At 38.4% G+C, this 19,090-nt stretch overlaps 1 protein-coding gene across 17 annotated transcripts in view; it reads left to right on the forward strand.

Moving 5' to 3' along the window:
- The window catches only part of EYA2 (EYA transcriptional coactivator and phosphatase 2), a 96,141-nt gene that overhangs the window by 54,344 nt on the left and 22,707 nt on the right, over window positions 1-19,090 (forward strand). For 12 of the 17 annotated variants that reach the window (XM_085242018.1, XM_085242017.1, XM_085242020.1 and 9 more), the window contains exons 6-10: window positions 4,310-4,462; window positions 5,086-5,153; window positions 7,014-7,191; window positions 8,780-8,907; window positions 9,418-9,501. In XM_085242018.1, coding sequence (XP_085098144.1) covers window positions 4,310-4,462; window positions 5,086-5,153; window positions 7,014-7,191; window positions 8,780-8,907; window positions 9,418-9,501 — 611 coding nt within the window. The remainder of the gene's footprint in view (window positions 1-4,309; window positions 4,463-5,085; window positions 5,154-7,013; window positions 7,192-8,779; window positions 8,908-9,417; window positions 9,502-19,090) is intronic. The other 5 variants (XM_085242022.1, XM_085242014.1, XM_085242015.1 and 2 more) reach the window with 2 other exon arrangements.

Raw genomic sequence — 19,090 nt, forward strand, 5'->3', positions numbered from 1 at the left:
TGAGCCCTTTCAGACAAAAATACAAGACCGTTTTTGGTTCATTATGCCTAATGGCAAACAGTTGAGCAGTATGCTGCAAAGTACATGTGGGTTGAGTTTTTATTCTCCTTTAACAGGTCAGATAGTCTTGAAATACCTCCACAGCTGACAGCCGTGCAACGTTTTATGAGCTTTCTTGCCCAATAAATGCAGGCAGATGTTGTTGGATTTGGAACATTACAAGGCACTGGAGTATAGCTGGTGGGAGGTAATTTTGAGGAGTGCTTAACCTCTGGCTAAAAAAGTAGCAGCTTGGAGAATGCAGTATTTACTGCAGGAAACATTAGCTTGTCAAAAGAGGTAAAGTACTGCAAAGAACCTTTTTGAATGACCATGCAAATCTTCATCCAGATGTGTTTCGTAGCATAGAGTAATGCATGCTCCTCCGGGAGTTAGACTAAGGCCTTTCCTTGTATCATTTGTAGTCAACACTGTTTCCTGTAGAAGAACAGCTTGCTAACCTAAGAATATACAAGCAATTATAGGCAGGCTTGTGAAATATCATGCAAATCAACTGAACCCCGTAAGCATGCATATTATTCGTTCTCCATAATCAAATAATCCTTTGAGAGAGCTACCTAAAACCACTGTGTCTGCAAATCTTTGAGTTAGAGGAAGCACTTCAATCTAAACGTTGTTGTTCTGTTTCACCCTTCTGATGACAGGGCCTTCTGACCTGTGTAATGCAAGAACACAAACCTAATTTTCAAAGTTGGCCATGGTATTGATCTGAACTTTACCACAGATCCATTCTATCTCTGTAATCACAGCTTCCTAAGACACAGATATTCTTGTGTTGTAGTGTCTATTCATAAGCTGAAATAAAACATTTTTTAGCAGTGCAAGAGCTATAGTTCTGAAGATACTAAAAATAACTGAATATCCCCCTGTTTTCTTTACATACCCTTGCGTGAAAGAAAAAGAAAAAAGAAATGCATCTTGTAACTGCAGTGGTGGAAAGAGCAAAAGGGAGAGACTGAGTAGAGAAGCTGGTGTGAATATTGTTGCACAAATCATTGAATTACCCTTGACCATGGTTATGGACTTTAAAATACTTGAATTAAAATGGGAAGGAGGGAGATATAGCAAATGAAATCCATGTGTATGAATATATAACATCAATCAGCTCACAAAGAGTTTCTCTATAAATATTGCCCTTGGATACTCATATAGAGAAGGGCCACATCTACTTATCAAGGAGAAGCCATGGTACTGAATATGTACAGCATATGCATGGCTTTTATGTGGTGTTTTTTCATGCAAGTGTGTTTGTGATACCCATACTTTAAAGGGAACATTTTCAGTACCATACATCTGAAGAGTTATTCTCCAGAATCCAGATTGTTTTATTACCAGCTAAATGTTCTTTAAGCTACCTGTGAATGAGGGCATTGTGACATTTAGCAACTGGTGTGATTGAACGCAGATGTGAACCATATTCCATATGGAGAAGATCCAAAAGGAGACATTGTAGGCTTGTTTCTGATTTGCAAAGCAGGAATTTAAATGCAATTACTCGATATTGAGCTACCAAGATAGATAAAAACAAGTTGCTTGCTTGCACATCTATAGTGCTGCAAGTGTAAAACCAGCTGCAGTTTGAAACAGTGTGCTTTATTCAGAAGTCAGGAAAATATATACCAATATATATGCCATATACATATAATGCCAATATATTTGGAAGTGAATGTCCTGTGATAATGGAAAGTAAGCATTCAGAAATGGGATGGGGTGAGGCATTTATTACATTGCTTACTCAGTGGCTTCGTAGAAGTACCCCACTGCAAATAACCACACTTTTCTAATGCTATTCCTGCACATCTCTGAACATTACAAGTGTTATTATCATTTGAGTTGGAAGGAACCCTTAAAGATCATCTACTCAACCCCTCTGCGATGAACAATGGGACTTCTACAGCTAGATCAGTTGCTTGAAGCCTGGTCCATCCTGACTTTGAATGCCTCCAGGTCATCCACCAGATCTTTGGGCAACTTGTGCCAGTGCCTCACACCCCTAATTGTAGAAAACTTCTTCAATCTAAATCTCCCCTCTTTTATTTTGAAAGCATTTCCCCTTGTCCAATCACAACAGATCCCGCTAAAGATTCTGTCTTTAAAAAAACAGCTAAATGGGGAATAGGGATAATAGCTAACACCAGGATGCAAGGTTTGTTGATAATTTTCCAGTGCTACTTTACAGATGCAAAACTGAAATTGCATGCGGCAAACTCATTTTATTACTGGAATTTTTATTTCTTATCAGTGATTTAGGGACGAAAAAGCAAAAGCTTGGAGCAAGTTTTGATGTATGTATGTTATGTATGGCTCAATTTTGTGAGGCTTTTCACAGTAACTAAATGGCATTCTCTGCCTTTTGTTAGATGATAAAGGAGGTTTTATCCTTATCTTCATTGCCTGTGGTGCTTGTTTGTTTTCTTTCCATCTGAATGGATTTTTCATCATTGAAAATGTGGTCTCTCCAGAATGTCTAGCCTGTAAAGTCAAACAGAGACTTAGCTATCATTCCTATCAGATGATTCTAGTCCTCATAAGCGTTGGTGTTGAGTGCAGTTAAAATGAAATATTTTTTAACCTGAATTTTCAAGAAATTTTTCCATGCTGATAATTGATTTTTCCCATTAAATTTTCATCCTTATTCAGCTTAGAAGAACTTCTGAATTTTTACCAGCTTTGTTTTCCTGGTTTCCCAAGGTTATTTATCTGTACCTATTCTGCTGAGCTGCAGGGCTGAGCTGCAAAATACACTAAGCTTAGCCTCTCGGAGTATTCCTGGGTGCTAGAGGGGGACACTGCCTTCTCCTAATGCAGTGGAGGAGGAGAAAATAAAACAGAACTGTTTGATCTCAGTTTAGACAAATGATAGTGAATGGATATTCCTGATTGGGGAGGATATGACAGGGGACAGAAGTGAAAAACTTGATTTGCTAAAACCTGTTCCCAGGCCAGCTGAACTTAAGGTTTTGGGAAAATGTCAGGCTTAAACACTTTCAAAAGTATTCTACAAAACCAGAGTGCAAAATTTACTATGTAGGATCTAGTCACTGTGCACTATGAGAAGCTGTGGAGCATGAGTCAATCTCCATCCTCTCACCTCTGTGTTTTTTACCCTTTTCTTTCTCCTCACACCCCTGTGTGTGCACAGACACACTTGGGTTGCATTGCTGGAAGCTCAAAGTAAGTTCATTCCTACAGTGCAAGTCTCTCCTTCTTTTTATAATTCCCTCTAATCATTTGGAATCCAGGAAGCTGTAGTGTCATGTGCAGGTAGCAGAGCAATAAACATGTTCTCATCACAATTTACACATAAAGCGTGAGTCCCTCGAGGTAACTCTTTCCTCTCTTGACAGCTTTAATAAAGGATGATGGATTGTTATTAAATGACAGTTTAGGAAGATCAAAAATTCCCCCCTGCTTTGTTTTAAGTGCTGGTGTACAAGAGCTGTTTGTGTTCTGTGAAAGTTGTTTCTGCCTGTAAGCACTGGGGCTCTATTACTCCCCTTCACAGTGGCGAGAAATGCATAGCTACCACAGAAATACACTCATCCTGCTGTGTACTCGTTGCTTTTTGACAAAATACAGAAAAGCAAAGCCTAGCATGGGTGGAGGTGGGGAAATGCCAATAGCTGGATGTGTTCCCGTTGTCAGGATGCTGCTCTGGGTGTTCTCCACATATGGGCTGTGCGGAGGAGGACTGGGCACTGTGCTGGCTTTCCTCCCAGAGCTGCCTCTGAGGGTTGAATGCCAAGGGATGGTATGCCCCGAACCCACCTGCACTGGCTCAGCTCTCCCCAGCCAGCATGCAAGGGAGGCCTTAGAGACCCAGCAGTCACCTGCACCCTCTTTCTCCTTCTCTGTTACATGTGGCAGCAAATTAGTTCTGGAAGGCAGTTTTCCCTCCTGTTTCTTTTTGGTGTGAGATTTATTTCTTACTGCATGTGCTTTGTAGTTGCACTTGGCAGAGTGGAGTTTGTTCAGCTGTCCATTCCCTACCTAATCTGGTGTCTTAAAATAAAAGCAAGCAAGTGGATCTCTAGAGAAAGGATGCCACATGAAGACGTGGAGGGATACGTGTGGCTAACACAGCACTGCTCAAAATCATTTTTAGGGTAAGAAACCCAAGAAGAAAAAAAGGCTCAGTACCTGATTGGGGGCTTTTTCTGATGTTGCTTCAAAGTGACAAAATGAAGCCTAGACAAGACTTCATTGTGGCCATACAGCAACAAAATCATACCTCTTTCACCGTATTTAGGTAACTGTGGAAGCAGTGGATCTGAATATACCCTTTGGGATCCAGGACCTTGCATTAGGATGGAGTACAGCGATGTCCAGCTTTCGCCTCTTGTACATGAACAGTTTGTCCTCTGGAGCAAACAGCACTGTAGACACCAGAAGAAGACTTTTGGTATAGATTGTCATCGCCTCACTTGATCTCAAAAGAAAGTTTTCCACCCATGAGAAGAGGGAAATTTTAAAATAGAAAATAGCCTAGACTGGAGTTAAATCAGGGCTAGGACTTGCTGGAGGAATGAGATCCAGCAGATAAGATCTCAGTAATGTGGCAAAGCAGGACTGTCCGTATAGAACCTTTCTGAACCTTTACTTCTCCACCCATAAAATTCTTGCAGTAATGCTTCACCCAGCTAAGTAATCTTGGCTGGACATTAACTATTTCATTGGGAAGTAACTATGCAAAAAAAAAAAAATTGCCTGTCCGTCCTTTCTCTTCCTAGTATCCCAGGATGAAGCAATGTTTTTGCTCTCTGTGGTGGCACAAAAACCTGACTGAATTTTAAACTTGAGTTGAATCCTTGTTTTCCAGCTTTGTTTCCCAGCTCCATAAATGTTTGTTTCAGTGTATTTAATTGTTGTCTTTGAATGTCTTTCAGTAAGCAGACCCCAATCATGTCAGTCATAGTTTGTGATATGCTTTTTTTTCTAGGTACTTGATTAGAAAATCTTCATTTAACAATATTCTATTGATTTGATTACTATTGTGTGTTATGAGTGTGATATTCTTTTCCTTAGGCACAACAGGGATTTACCAGGGAGCCAATGGCCTGACAAATTCTGCTGGATTCAGTGCTGTGCATCAGGTATATCTCAGCATTTATTATTGGCAACCTTGTCAACTATTTTAAACACATAGAATACTGGTAGATTATCCTGGTGCTTACATATAATTAAGAAAAGTTCTACTGTGTGTTTTGCCTAGCACTATTTTGGTCTACCTGAGTGGTATGGCCACTTGTTGAACTTCTAGGTATCTTCATTAGCTTTAAAATGTGTGTATCAAAATACAAATAGAAAATGCAGTCTTTGAAGTACTCTTGGCAGTCTCTGCTGTGGTGTTGCACAGCAATGCTGAGAGTTTCATCGCTCTTCTGCCATCTTGCAACTTTCAGATATGCTTTCCAGAGCAGAACACTTCCCTTTTAGGATCTTATCCTCTGCTATCTTGGCACTGTGTAATAAATAGGAACATATTGAAAGAGGTGTTGGCAGGCACCGAATACTGAGCCATCTGAGCTGTCTCTGTGCTTCCTTCTTTGAGAGTACACCTGTCTGTGGGCTTCATGCTTCAGATACCTTGAGAAATGTGTGTGTATAAATAAACAGCATGCATATATGCACAAGACAGATGTTTTTGCAGTAATAGACGACTTTTCTTGATTGGACCGAACAAATGAGTAGGCTATCCCCAAAAATGTTTTCAGTTAGCCATGGAGTAATAATTTCAATTACTTGTCAACAAGATGATTGTTATGTCTCATATTTCAAATGACAACAGTGGGCAATTTCATTATTACTTCAGTTTTGGCTAAAAACATTGTCAATAAATGCTGAAATAAGTGCACTTGATTGAAGTATAGAGCTTACCTGCAAAAAGGAGAAATAAGTGTGTTGTTTTCATCATTTGGTGATATTCTTAAAGAGAAAACAATGGAATTTCTCACTTCTTTTTCAGCTTAATATTTATTTTAACAACTTGAGTCATTTCTATTCTTGAGAGCTCCCTGGTGACTGAGAGCTAATGAAATAGCTGTGCCACAGACAAAAATGTAAGCAGTTAAAAAGGAAAGGGCTTTTAGTCTTTCTAAATACTATTTATTATTTAATTTTACTTAAGACCAGATACTAATTACCATTTCTGGGGAAACAAAAACCTTTTGTTGAAGGACAATCCCCAGAGCACGAATACATTTCTATGCCTAAAAAGCTAATAAGTGAACAAGAGCAGGAGTTCTGATGATGAACAGAAGAAACAAATGAAATTTTTTATGTTTTAATTACCCAGATATAAATTTTCTAATTTATTTCCATATCTTGCTTTCCACAAAGAAGAACACATGGACAGAGTGTTACAAATTTGTTTGGGATCCTTAACATCAAGACAAAGAGTATCATCATACCCCAGCTTTTCAAGTTCACTTGCACCTTGTGATTTCAGTACAGTTTTCTATAGACAGAGAATATCATTCTGGCATTTAGTTCCTGCAGAGGCAGTAGGACAATCTCATGTGTGAGCATTTCTGCAAAGCAATTGTTAGAGTCATTTTTTTTCCTTTTTTATATCCCATTCTAAAAGCTGATCAGAAAATGCTGCTGATCACAGGAAAATGCAACCTACTTTATTTCTGTATGGAATTGTTGCACCCTGTGATGCAAGATGTGTCAGCACTGATAAATAAAATCCTATAGAAAAAGCAGAAATTGCCTGATATCTGACCTCATGTTGAGGTCAGCCAATCTTAATAAAGTAGGAATATATCTGGGAGGAGGATAAATGTAATTTCATAAGTGAACAAAACATAGTTCTTTAGCAAAAATATTCCTGAGTGAGGCCTTGCTACATGTGTAGATAACATTGCCTTGCTGTGTGTGTGATGCCTTACTCATTTATTTATAAGGTAAAACTGGTGATACACAGAAATTTGTTTCTTTTTTCCTCAAAGGAATATTCATCATACCCAAGCTTTCCTCAAAGCCAGTACTCACAGTATTACAGCTCCTCCTACAACTCTCCCTACATGTCCACAAACAGCATCAGCCCTTCAGCCATCCCAACCTCCACTTATTCTCTGCAGGAGTCTTCTCACAACATCACCAGTCAGAGCACAGAATCACTGTCTGGTGAGTATTACTTTTGTTTTCAGTTTGCAGTGCCTGCCTTCCGTAGACATAAGTACTGTAACCTTATTGTTGGATGTTATTTTTAGTACCTATATTTACACTGAGAAATCAGACTTTCTAGCTTGTAACAGTTCTGCTCACGACAGTTTTGGGAAGAGATCAGAAAACACAGCCTCTGTAAGACTATCCTGTGTTGTTTTCATGAGTACACATGGTTTGATCTCCTTCTAAAGGTAGTACAGAAAGATAAAATAATTACATGCAAAAGCCAGATCAATCCTTAGTGTTAGTATGTGTAGAAGTAAGTTCAAAACAAGTGGCCATGCTCTGAAAAAGCCCCAGTTTCCTCAGTACCCACATCTCTGTCAAAGTTTCTGCTCACTTCTAACAATCTATAATATATGCATTCATGAATAAGTACATAAAGAGAAAATTTCTCTTTAAAAAAATCAACACAAACTGTTTGTCTAAGTTAAAAGTTCAAGACAAAGTCTGTGTAGAAAGTCTTAAGAATTCATGGCCTCTCTTTGAGCACTTAATTCTTAAAGTCTCATGGCTTAAATGGTTTGTGGAATTATTGACTATTATGATCCTCCAATGTACTGTGCAAGAAAAATCTTCAAATATCACTTCCCTACTAAAGTTTTCATTGGCATGCAATAACAGTTATATAGAATGCCACATAATTTGAGGATGATCACAATATACGCCCATTGTAGGTCTGCTGACTTATGGAACAAATCTGAACATCTGTGGTTGCTCTGAAAGAAAAATAAACTAATACTGGTTGTTAAAAAGAAGCAGTCACAGATTGCTCTAAAAGCAGTTGGAGGATTTTCTGTTCCTTAGATCTTATCTCAGCCTTTTTGAGAAAGTGATTTCATAAAAAGCTTGTTAGGCACAATCCAAGCTTCTCTGAAGAAGAATATGGTTATTCAAGGAAGCTGGAGAGGCCACAGCTTAGCAAGGTGAAAAGAAAAATATGTTTGAAAAGGATTTGTAATGTAAGGTAAGTGAAATCTGGGCAGGTTTATGAAACTCAAGCCATCCAAAACAAAAACGTTATAGAGGGAAGTTCACCTTTGACTGCCTCTTAGTTATTTCTAAACTGGTGAAAGGAAATATGGCTAAACAGACTGTATATATATTTTATAAATAAAAGGTGATATTGAAAGTATCTTTTCAATCCTGAGCATTTATCAAATTAAAAAAAAAAAGACTTTTTTGCATAAGTTTAATTTACTTTTCTACTGCATTTCTAATTTTTCTCAAGCAAAGGGCAGAGAGGGGAATAAATTTTAAAAAGTTTTGTTTTTTTAATGAAAAATGTGATTACATTTTTGAATTGCCACATCTAATTTTTTCTATCTACACTCTTGGTATTTTCTGAAATTGTTGCAACAAATCTTAGAAGTTTTAAATTATTTTTCTAACTTTGTCAGCTTTTGACATGAAAAAATTAAGATATTCTGATAGTATTTTCATAGCAATCCTGGTGCTCTCCGCTAAGTGATTTCCTGCTTTAGTTATAATGAGACAGTGCAAAATTTAATTTTAAATTTATATTTAATTATTTTCCTCCCAATAGGGGAATATGGAACAACACCAGCAAAAGATATAGAAACAGACAGACATCACAGAGGGTCGGATGGCAAGGTACGAGCCCGATCAAAAAGAAGCAACGATCCTTCCCCCACTGCTGACAGTGAGATTGAGGTAATAAAATTAACTTACATTCCCTTAGTAAATCCTGCAAGAGAAACACTTGCATCTATCAGCAAATCCCACCTAGTCACCAGCTAGTGAATTGTAAGAGCCAGAACATCATTAGCAATATAATTGGAGCCTTTTATTGTGGCTAGTCAAAATAATTGCTCAATTTCTATATTATTAGCATCTCTGATTCTTCTTTGTATGTGTATATGCAAAAATTTGTGTTTTTTGTAAGCCTGCTTACAAAATGTGTCATTTACCCATCTTGACATGCAATGAGGAATTTCTGTATTGTTAGGAAAGCAAACTCAGGGTGATCAGCAGGAACATAGTTTCAAATTTCTTGATCTGTTGTTTTGCCTGCTTTCACAAGCATCTGCAATCAATGTGCTACATGGGCATGAGATCTTAAAAAGTTCTAGTCCACTTGGACATATTTCCTGACTGAACAAATTCTTGCAATTGCATAATGTGTGACTGTATTTCTCTTTTCCACCCTGTCTGTCATCACAGCGTGTATTTGTGTGGGATTTGGATGAGACGATAATTATTTTTCACTCCTTGCTCACGGGAACCTTTGCATCCAGATATGGGAAGGTAAAACCTAATTTTTTTAACATTACTTCTTGTCTAGCCAGATTGCATCAGGAACTGTGGTGGCAGTTAATAAGACAGATTTTCAAACAAATGCTGCTGATTTTATTCAGACACATTTGTATAAATATGTCCTGTGGTATTTTCTTCTAACAGGAATATTTAATTTACCTTTTTTTTATGTTGCAAGTAGCTCCTTATTTTTAAAAGCTTGTGTTGTTTGGCTACAACTAAATAGGACATCAGGATGTGCTTTGACTGTCTTTCTTCTGCAAGGAAGAGCCTATCTAGCTGGTACAGGGCAGTAACTGGCCTGAATGAGGTAAAGTTTTCTGTTAGACTGGTGTTTTCTTTTGAATCTCAGATAACTGTTTTAAAGAAAGATCTTGTGTTAGTCAGTTTAGGTTGCTATGGAGAATACTGGCTCCTCTTCCTGCACGGCTGCTGAAGCACATATTTTTAAGAGGTTTTAGGAACGATATCTTTTAACTATCCTAACTTCAGATACCCCCTTTGAAATACTGGCAATTACATTTTTTTGAGGCAACATTCTGTGTATGAACAGACTGAATTTGGCTGCTCAGAAGAAAATGCTTGGTCTTTAATTTATTACCGTGTGCTTCAATTTCTTCCTAAGGCAGCTTTTTATGATAAACACTTAAGTCACTTGGAATTACAGAATGTCAAACACTTTTAAATGGGCAGGAAAAAAGACAATATCATTACCTAATTAAAGGTGGATGACCTAGTTGGCAGCTGTTTCCACACATGGCTTTGAACAGTCAACTTCATCAGGAGACTGGAAAATAACCCTGCTTCTCTCTAGAAAGCAGAAATATGATTTGACATCATTTCATAGTTTTACCAGCTGTACTTGTTTTACGACAGTTATAACAAGCTGAATGTGTAATTAGCAAGATAGATTTATTGTTCGCTGTTAGATGTGCACAGTTGTAAAGGATATAAAATGGTGTTTGTGGTGTGGAAGTCTACTGCAGCACTTGGAATGCTGCTAACACTTCTAGCAGCACCCTCTGAAAACCAAGTATGTGTTTCCAAGCAGGGATTTATTCAGACCCATGTTGTACAAGGTAATTGAAGCGGTTACTTTTCCCAGGGAACATAATGAATGAGGCTGTCTGAGGTATACATGTGCAAGCTCAAACCTACTGCCTGCAAAAAATAGAAAGAATTAGGCAGGATCAGGAAATATAAACTTACGTGGTGTAGACCTGCTATGTGGTCATACTTAGGATTGAGTAAGGGCTGCAAATAGCATACAGAGAATTCCTTAACTGGAGGAGTATGTTTAGTCCTAGCATAAAACCTTTGAAGCAGTTCTCTTCGTCAGCTGCCTCCTGCTCTAACTTAGGGAATGTAGGGTTGATTTCTTCCGCATGGGGGTAGATGATGGACCGAGGGATGTGACAGACTTGCAGAAGTGAGAAGCCACCACCAGAGTGCCTGTGAGCTTTTGCTCATTTCTGTAGCAAACAATTTGGAGATGAAGTGGGGCCAGAGAGTGGAGCTGGGAAAGATTTATCAAAAGCACTTAGGAGTGTGTGAGGTATTCCCACTGGCCATGAGAGTACATTAGGCAAAGGCAGGGCACTTGTGGGCAGCAGCCTACAACACAGAACTGGGAGAGAAAAGCACAAGAAAATGGAAAATTGGGATTTTCTGTTCAGAAAGGCCTCTATGGCCACAAAACAATAAAATTGTGTTGGCTGTTGCCTTTATACAAATGTAAAGAAAGGTACAAACAGATTTTTCTTCTTTTTTTTAAGGAGTGAATCACCTTTTCTACTAAGCTACAACAAGCTCTTTGAGAGCCTACAGTAGGATTTTTTCACAGTTCTTCATTTGTTTCATCAATATTAGATTCCACAGAGGTTTTCTATAAGATAATGGTTCTGTAATAAAAATATTATAGGCTAATGGTTTTGATCCAAAGACAAATAGAGACTTCAGTGGGCTTTGGAACAGACCTTAAACCAAGTGGGAAATAGAGCATGCTCAGACAGGCTGTCCTGGGAATCATTAAATAGCATCACAATTCAGAAATGCTAGAGTGAGTTGAACTGTGAAGTATAAGTGAAGCACTAAGCCAGGAGTTACTGGTGTTTCAGAAGCTTGTACATGAATAATGTAGGAAATGTTAATCTCAAAATAAAGTATCAGTGTCTAAAATTGCCATGTTTACCTATAATTGATCATCAAAGATTCACATGCCGGTGGTTAGACATGCACATGCTTTGAATTTAATCTTACACCTGATGGCCTTCCTCAAGAAAATGTGCCAGCTTCTATGATATTCACCATTCCCTGACCACTAATGTCTTAGTGTCATCCTGTTGGTTGTGCTGGTATAGCTGCTGTGCAGCCATTCCAAGAATTGGACTACAGTGTTTTAAAGTTGAAAAACAACACCTCACTCTGGGGTGATTTTTCCAGGGAGAGGACGGAAATGGAAGGAGGAACATCAACCTAGAGGCAAAGATCTGGGACTAAATTCCTGTGTTGTTTAGCTACAAAATCAAGATGCTTCTGCATGTTCTTCCTTCCTTGGTGGCAACAGCAGGGAACTGTAAAAAAAAAAAAAAAAAAAATGATTCTGAGAAAAAAGAAAGAATAAAAAGGAAATGAGGGGAAGATTTCATAAAAGAATTATTCATGATCCACTGCAAGTTTTCTGATTTGATTTCATGTGAAAATTCTCTTTATGTCTGGTATAAAACTCAGCTATTGAAATCTCTGTGGTCCATGCCATAGATAAAGGCCCTTCAGGGCATGAACAGTTGGTCTCAGGTGTTTAGAAAATACTTTGCAAACTGCATAAACAGAGGTTAAGGCAGAAAAAAAAATTCTCAAGGTTGAAGCATGAATGAATGGCCCAGTCTGTTTTGCTCCTCTTAGTGCCCTCTGTCAAAACCCTTTGCTCCATCCTATGGATAAGTCATCAGACGTTTGGTCTCAACGTCTTTCCCATATGGGCACTGCACTATAGCCTTTATTGTGGTAGCCAGAGTGGCCTACAAATTCACATCTCCCATTGCCTTCTTGCCCATGGTGCACACCTGCACAGACATTCGAAGTCACTGTCTAATTGATTGGGGCAGCCAGGCTGTCAGACCTGAGGAAATCTCTCCACCCCTTTGTTTCTTAGCAGGAGGCCATCTGAGAAAGAAAAGGGGGAAAAAAACTTCCATAGCCAATTAACCCTGGATATTATGTTCAGGAAGCTTTAGAAACCTGTTCTGCCAGCTTCTGATCATTGTGTGGGTGCAGAATATTTACCAAGTGCCTGGAGACCACAACAGACATAAACCATCATTATGCCTTAATGTGCCATCTACCCAGCCCTTTCAGTCCCTAGACACGTATAGAGTTCCCATTCAGCAGGAAGGTGGCTGCAGTCTTTACTGTGTCTGCAAAGATCTGCCTGACATATCACTAATGAAATACAGTGGGAAAAAATGGATCAAAATCTGTTACAGTGCTGCTGAGATTTTACGTGAGTTGGGTAACTGTCAAAGGGCTTTGATCACTTGTTTGGGCAGCTAGACACAGTACAGAAGGACTCTTTTGGTACAATTAATTCAGACACAATACAAAGATATTGCAAGCATACCTATGCCAAGTAAGTAACTAACTAAATAAAGCATGAGTCTATTCCCTTTTCCTTGAGTAAGATCTTTGCAAGGTTGTTCTATAATCAGCGTTGACAAAGCATTAAAAAATGTTTGCATCTCTTTCAAAGAAATTTAAATATGATATTGCAGATGAATTCTCTTGCTTTTCAGAGGACATGTATGAAGAAGAAAAGAGGGATGAGGTGCTTCGAGGGGTATGTGTGAGGCTAGTAGTTTCAGTATTTCGTACTGATCCCAGGATGTGCCTTTTTTGTTCTGAGCTGGTACACTCCTTGATAAATTATGTCACCAGGATTTTAGTGTCAAAATGCAGTTAAACTCAAATCTACAGTTAAAATTCATCTTTTCATGCAATAGTTACCCTGAAATCCTGGAACTAAATGGAACAAATATGAAAGACTAAATAGCTGAATTGCTGAATCTTTACCAGGATTCTGACTATGTCTGCTAGCACTCGGGAGTTAAGATTTATAAAATTCCTTGTAAGATGCATAAAGGTTTTTGAGATTATTCATTATTGAATTGGCTCATATTAAGAAAAACATGCTACAAAAAATAATGGAGCACACTATGTCCCAATTTTAGCTTAGAATAATGCAAAGTCATGTTCAAGATTTTAGTTAAGTGAAGGTGTTTGGACTGGCTGTATTATACTGTGTCCCTGTGAGACTAGCTGTGTGGTTGCTTTGCCTAGAGTAGCTGCTGTTTGCCTTGGAATTGCTGTTCACTTGATTGATGTAAAGGCCATTTGTCTAAGCATTAATTTGCGTTGCAGAAGTGGCAACCATAGATTTTTCCAAGTTCTAAGCAGGTAGGTGGAAAAGTGTGGTAGAGGTGTTTCAGTGTGGTAGAGACAGGGCACACGTAGATGTTTCCAGCCATACAAACACAGGCTCTGCCTGTCTGATGAGGGATTTGCAGTGGCATGAGTATGCTAAGGACTAAGAAAGAGTCCTCCACCAGTAGTTGGGCCTCAAGACCTGGATAGAGTAACAAAAGTTGCTCTTTGGCCCAGCTGAGGACAGGTCCTAAGAACAGTTTTCTTCCATTTCAAATGGACGTCATATCAGCAGTGCTCTGAACTGGACTGCCTCGTTCTCAACATGAGATAATGTAGATTTAAGAAACCTTAGGAACAGATGTGATGTAGATTTAAGAAACCTTAACCTTCAAAAGTTTCATTGGCAGTTACTTGTTCTTACAAAAAGTTTTCATTTAAGAGAATTATCATTACCAATGTAAAGAAAAAAATCATTGAGAAGTTATTGCTTGGCTCTAGTTGAGGCACTTTAAAAAAACAGAGTTGATTTATTTATTTGTTCCTTTTTTTCCCACTTTCACTGATTGCTTTAAGTAGCTTGTACTTTTCCCTGCATTGTTCTCTCACAGGACCATAAAGGCAGAACCTGATTGAAATACCATAGGGATTTAATCAAATCTGATGGTGATTCATGCTTCTAATGGCCAAATGTGTCCTTTACTACTTTACAAACTGAGAAGGAATAAAACTACATTTTATTGCTTGGCCGTTAAAAACTATTTGTAGAAGTTGCTAAGGTTCAAATCAAAAGCACCCTCCCTTGAGAACTATTAGTTAATTCAAAGTGCCATGGTGTTGCTTTTTTTCTTCTTCTCTCACTTGAGATGTGGCCTTATATCACTATTGCTGTTCAAACATCTGAGAGTTTTCCATTCCTTTGACAAACATGAGCCAAAGTGCTTAAGGACATCTGTTTATTTTATTTCTTTAATGAGAAAACCTTCCAATTTCTTACTGGCTCAGCTGTGTTTATTTACATTTTGTTAGTCATGTGTGTGGGGCACCTTGGGATGTTAAAAACCTGCAGAGGCCTGTGTGGAGGGCTGCTAGCAGGCATCCTGGTCAGAAAGGCAGAACAAACCCTTCCTAAGGAAAACACAGTCCTTGGAACTCCATAAAATAGATTTTCAAAACAAACAGAGCCTAATTCACCCAGTAGATCATGGATTAAGTCAAGATGAATACAATTTGGAAAGGATTTTCTGAGGAAGTTGGAGATTTTTTTACCCACTGGAGGCTAAACCTTGTATTTAATGCCTTTTTAAGTTAAATTAAAAAAGCGTTCAATCACTGCAGGTAATAAAAAGGTCTGATACTTTAGACATGCTGCTATATCAATTATTATTTCATTACTGGAAAGAAGGGAGTAAATAATTCCAACCATTTGATTATTTCAAATGTGTATTTCAGGAGCAAACATCTGTGTTTATCATCTGTACTGGCTCAAGCAGCAGCAGAAATGGCAAAACCAGACCTAGGACAGCTTAGATGCTGGGCATGAGAGATGCTCTGAGCTCATGTAGATGTAACCTCTTGTACTAGAGCTTAGATGAACCGAGGGCTTCCTAAGTAAAATGCATGTGCAGCATTTGGAAGTATTAAAGGATTATTTCTGACATAAAATCTATGGCAGAAACAATGTTAGATTGTCAAGCAAGCATGAGTAAAGGGAACTTGCTTTCCAGTATCACTGAATCAGTCTTTTGATTTTAAAGGGAAGAACATTTCAAAAAAAAAAAAAACAAAAAACAAAAAAACAAAAAAAAAAACCACAAAGGGACATAATTTGGATTAGGAAGTTGCATGTGAGGATTACACACCACGATATGTTTGCACCATGCTTTTGAGGAGTTTTGTATTTTTCATAGAGCTATCAAGAGCTTACATAGAAATACAGTGATTTTCCTGTGAGTAGAGCAAGGCAGTGAAGACGTGTATGCTGTAAATTCCACCCCTTTTTTGGCATTCGTGCCCTACCTGATAAAAAGAAATTACTTGTGGACTTCTGTTTGTGAACGTTCCCTATAACTGTTGTGCTTTAACATTGATAGACAGCTAAGAACCATACACCAACATTCTCACTCCCCTTCCTTAACAGCTGCTAGTTAACTCCATCCCAAACAGTACAATTACTAAATAAAAATAGCTTCCATTTGTTTTCAAGCATTATGACCCAGCTTTTAAAATGTATTTAAGTACTGTATTCCCACAGGGCTGGACTCTCAGAATTCATTGGTTCAGGTGCTGGATAAATTAGAGTAGTTATTACTGCTTGTCCCTAAGCATAGTTCATTTACAGAACCTTTTCAACCTCCTTGTGCTTCTTAAATATGAGGATTTAATCACTGACATTCACATTTGCTTATTGTAATAGTTTCCAAGGAGTAGTACCTCTCCATTTCAGAACAGATATATGCCAGCAGAAGCACAATCCTTCAGAAAATAGTAAGCAATACCTTGAAAGTGTCCCCCAAATCACAGCAATGGTGAATATGCAAAAGTTTCTGAAGAAAGGAGTCTTTTGCTTTCTGTCTAGCATGGATCTGTCACAGGATTGCACTCTGATGACTAGAGACTATTCCTGTAAATTCAGTAGATTGTCTGATTAACCTAGATATGGCAATGTTTAGGTCATAGGATATGTCTTCATTCTGGGGGCCAAAAAGTTTAGAGCTTGAAAATTAGAAAACTGGGTGATAAGAACAATCCTTTGTCAAAGAGTTTGAAATGTTGTCCCTTCCAGAAGTAGCTACTTGGGTACTTAGAACTACCGTTCTCACAAATACCCATTCTTTCACTTGAAAAACTCTGAAAAGCTGAGTCCAGCAGTAATCTGCTTTTGTTAAATAAAAGATAAACAAAGTTAAGCTAGTTAAGTGAGCTAAATGTGTTCTCATCCTCAAAGAGCTGTAGACTTAAACTAGAACTGATGCACAAGGTTAATATTCCTGTTTTATGGGAAAGCCTGGTTCATGTCTCAAATTCTGATCAAGGTATAAAATGTTACAGCCAAAGAATGATTATTCTTACAGGCTCTTTGTTCAAACATGTGGCCCAGGCACTTGTTTCTTTGCTTTTTTTTATTGTTATTATTTTTATACAACCATGCTGGTCCATTTTTCAGGAGTTTCCAAGTAATTAAACTCAATTAAAACTATTAAATTCTTTCTTTTGGTGACAACTTCATTATTAACAGCTAACCACAAGGATGAGATTTAATTTAGAAAAGCCCTTGATTGTATACTAATCCGTCTCTCACCTCTGGCTGACACCTGTGGCAGATAAACCCTACAGAATAGGAGTCTGATGAATACTCTTAATTAATACTTTCTTCCTTGTAGAAAAGTAATTATTTGCTCATGGCATAAACAGGTATTTGGCAGGGATTTAAAGAGACTGATTGGTTTTAAATAGAAAGGCTTTATTTTGTTGTGGTTTTTTGTGGTTTTTTTTTTTTAGGGTGGGGAAAGGGAGGTCTGAATTCAAGATCTATGTTCAGGATGACTTTGTCCTAGCATTTTGAATGTCGTCTTAATTGGCACGTTACTAAATAGAAGCAGACTCAGACAACAAGCTGATTTGTTATCTGTCTCATAGGAACGAGCTTTGCCCCTTTGCTAATGGCCTGCAAGTCTGAACAGGGTACCTGTAAGGCAGAGGCTTGGAAATGGCTGATTTGGAGCCAGGATTGGGGGTGAGAGAGGCTTAAAGTTGAGAGATTGCCAGAGATAATTCTGCGTCTCGCTTCCTCTCAAAATTACGCTGTACAAGAGGGAAGAGCTGGCTGTGGACATACAGCCAACTGGATTAGTACTAGCTGCAGGTGTTAACAAATACGTGTCTTTTTAATGCATACTTTAGGGCAAGTATAAGTAGTTTATGTAAAATCCAGCTAAGTGTTTCAGGAGCAGTGGTAAGAAGGCCTTGAAACCAAGCCATATGGGAGGATGCTGACAGTGCAGTTTGAAGTGTAGCTAATGGACTTTTTGTGGGTAATGCTACCTGTAGTATTGAAAATATGGTAACACAGGCTTCTGTATAGTTTAGCCCTTGAGTAAGAAGTGTCCAGGGCTCTACACAGTGCATGCTGCAAAATGTTCACAGCTATTTGTACTCTTGTTAGATAGATTAGATAGGTAGATTAAAGCTAATTTGAATGGGTCTAGGCATCCTGTGTTCCCTTTGTTTTGCTGCAGTACAGGGTAGTCTGAGTTTCAAATGGCATGGGCAGTTGTTTCTTCCAACTTCAATCCTCCGCTTGTTCCGTGCTCACCTCCAGTCTTTATGGAAGTTATCTTTAGGCAAGGACTGAGTGAAGGCTGCTCACCAGGCTCCCTTCAGCCACCTTCTGTGTCATATTGTTACTCAAAATGAGGAGAGAAAATTAAAGCAGAAACTGAAATGAACTTTAGGATGAGATTAATATATAGGACATATGTGAAATAAAACTGCAATTTTAACATGTAATGCAGGTCTACAAGAACTAGTTCAGAGAGGAACAGTGCATGCAACTAGGCAAGTTAGAAGTGATATTCAGAAAAAAATCGCCAGCTCATGCTATTGAAAGAAAACAGTGGAGAGATTGGTCAGATGATCTCCAGAGATCCCTTCCAACCACAACAATTCTGTGAAAACAGGAATGGACGTTTTTGCCTTCCGCTGTGGAGTGTATCAGTCTGTTTTCCATGTTTTCCTCTAGCAAGACTAGCTGTAGAAAGGGCAGAAAAACTGCTCCTAGCCAAGCAGATACAGGGCTGGGTTTTAGCTTGCCTCACTTTCTGTAGAAGTTATCTTGTTCACAGTGTTGTCCGCAGTAGACAATAGCACTCCAGTCTCTCTGTCACATTTTTGACAGACAAAACATGGAGACACGTCCAAGGATGCTCTTTATGCAACCATACTTGATCAAAAAGGTTAAAAAAAAAAAAAAAGCATGTCATCTTCTTGTACATTTTGATACTTTATGAAAGAGTGTCAGGGGCTTTTACCTGTCATCTCCCTCAAGATGAACGGAAATGGGCAACTGTGAAACTGCTAGCCTTGCTTATTAAAAGTGGAAGAGAAGGGTGTGTTGAGGAGAGAAATCCCAGGGTCTTTTGGAACAAAAACTTTGAAATGA

This window comes from Meleagris gallopavo, chromosome 22 (genome assembly GCF_905368555.1).
Source record: "Meleagris gallopavo chromosome 22, MGAL_WU_HG_1.1, whole genome shotgun sequence".
NCBI classification, from domain to species: Eukaryota; Metazoa; Chordata; class Aves; order Galliformes; family Phasianidae; genus Meleagris; species Meleagris gallopavo.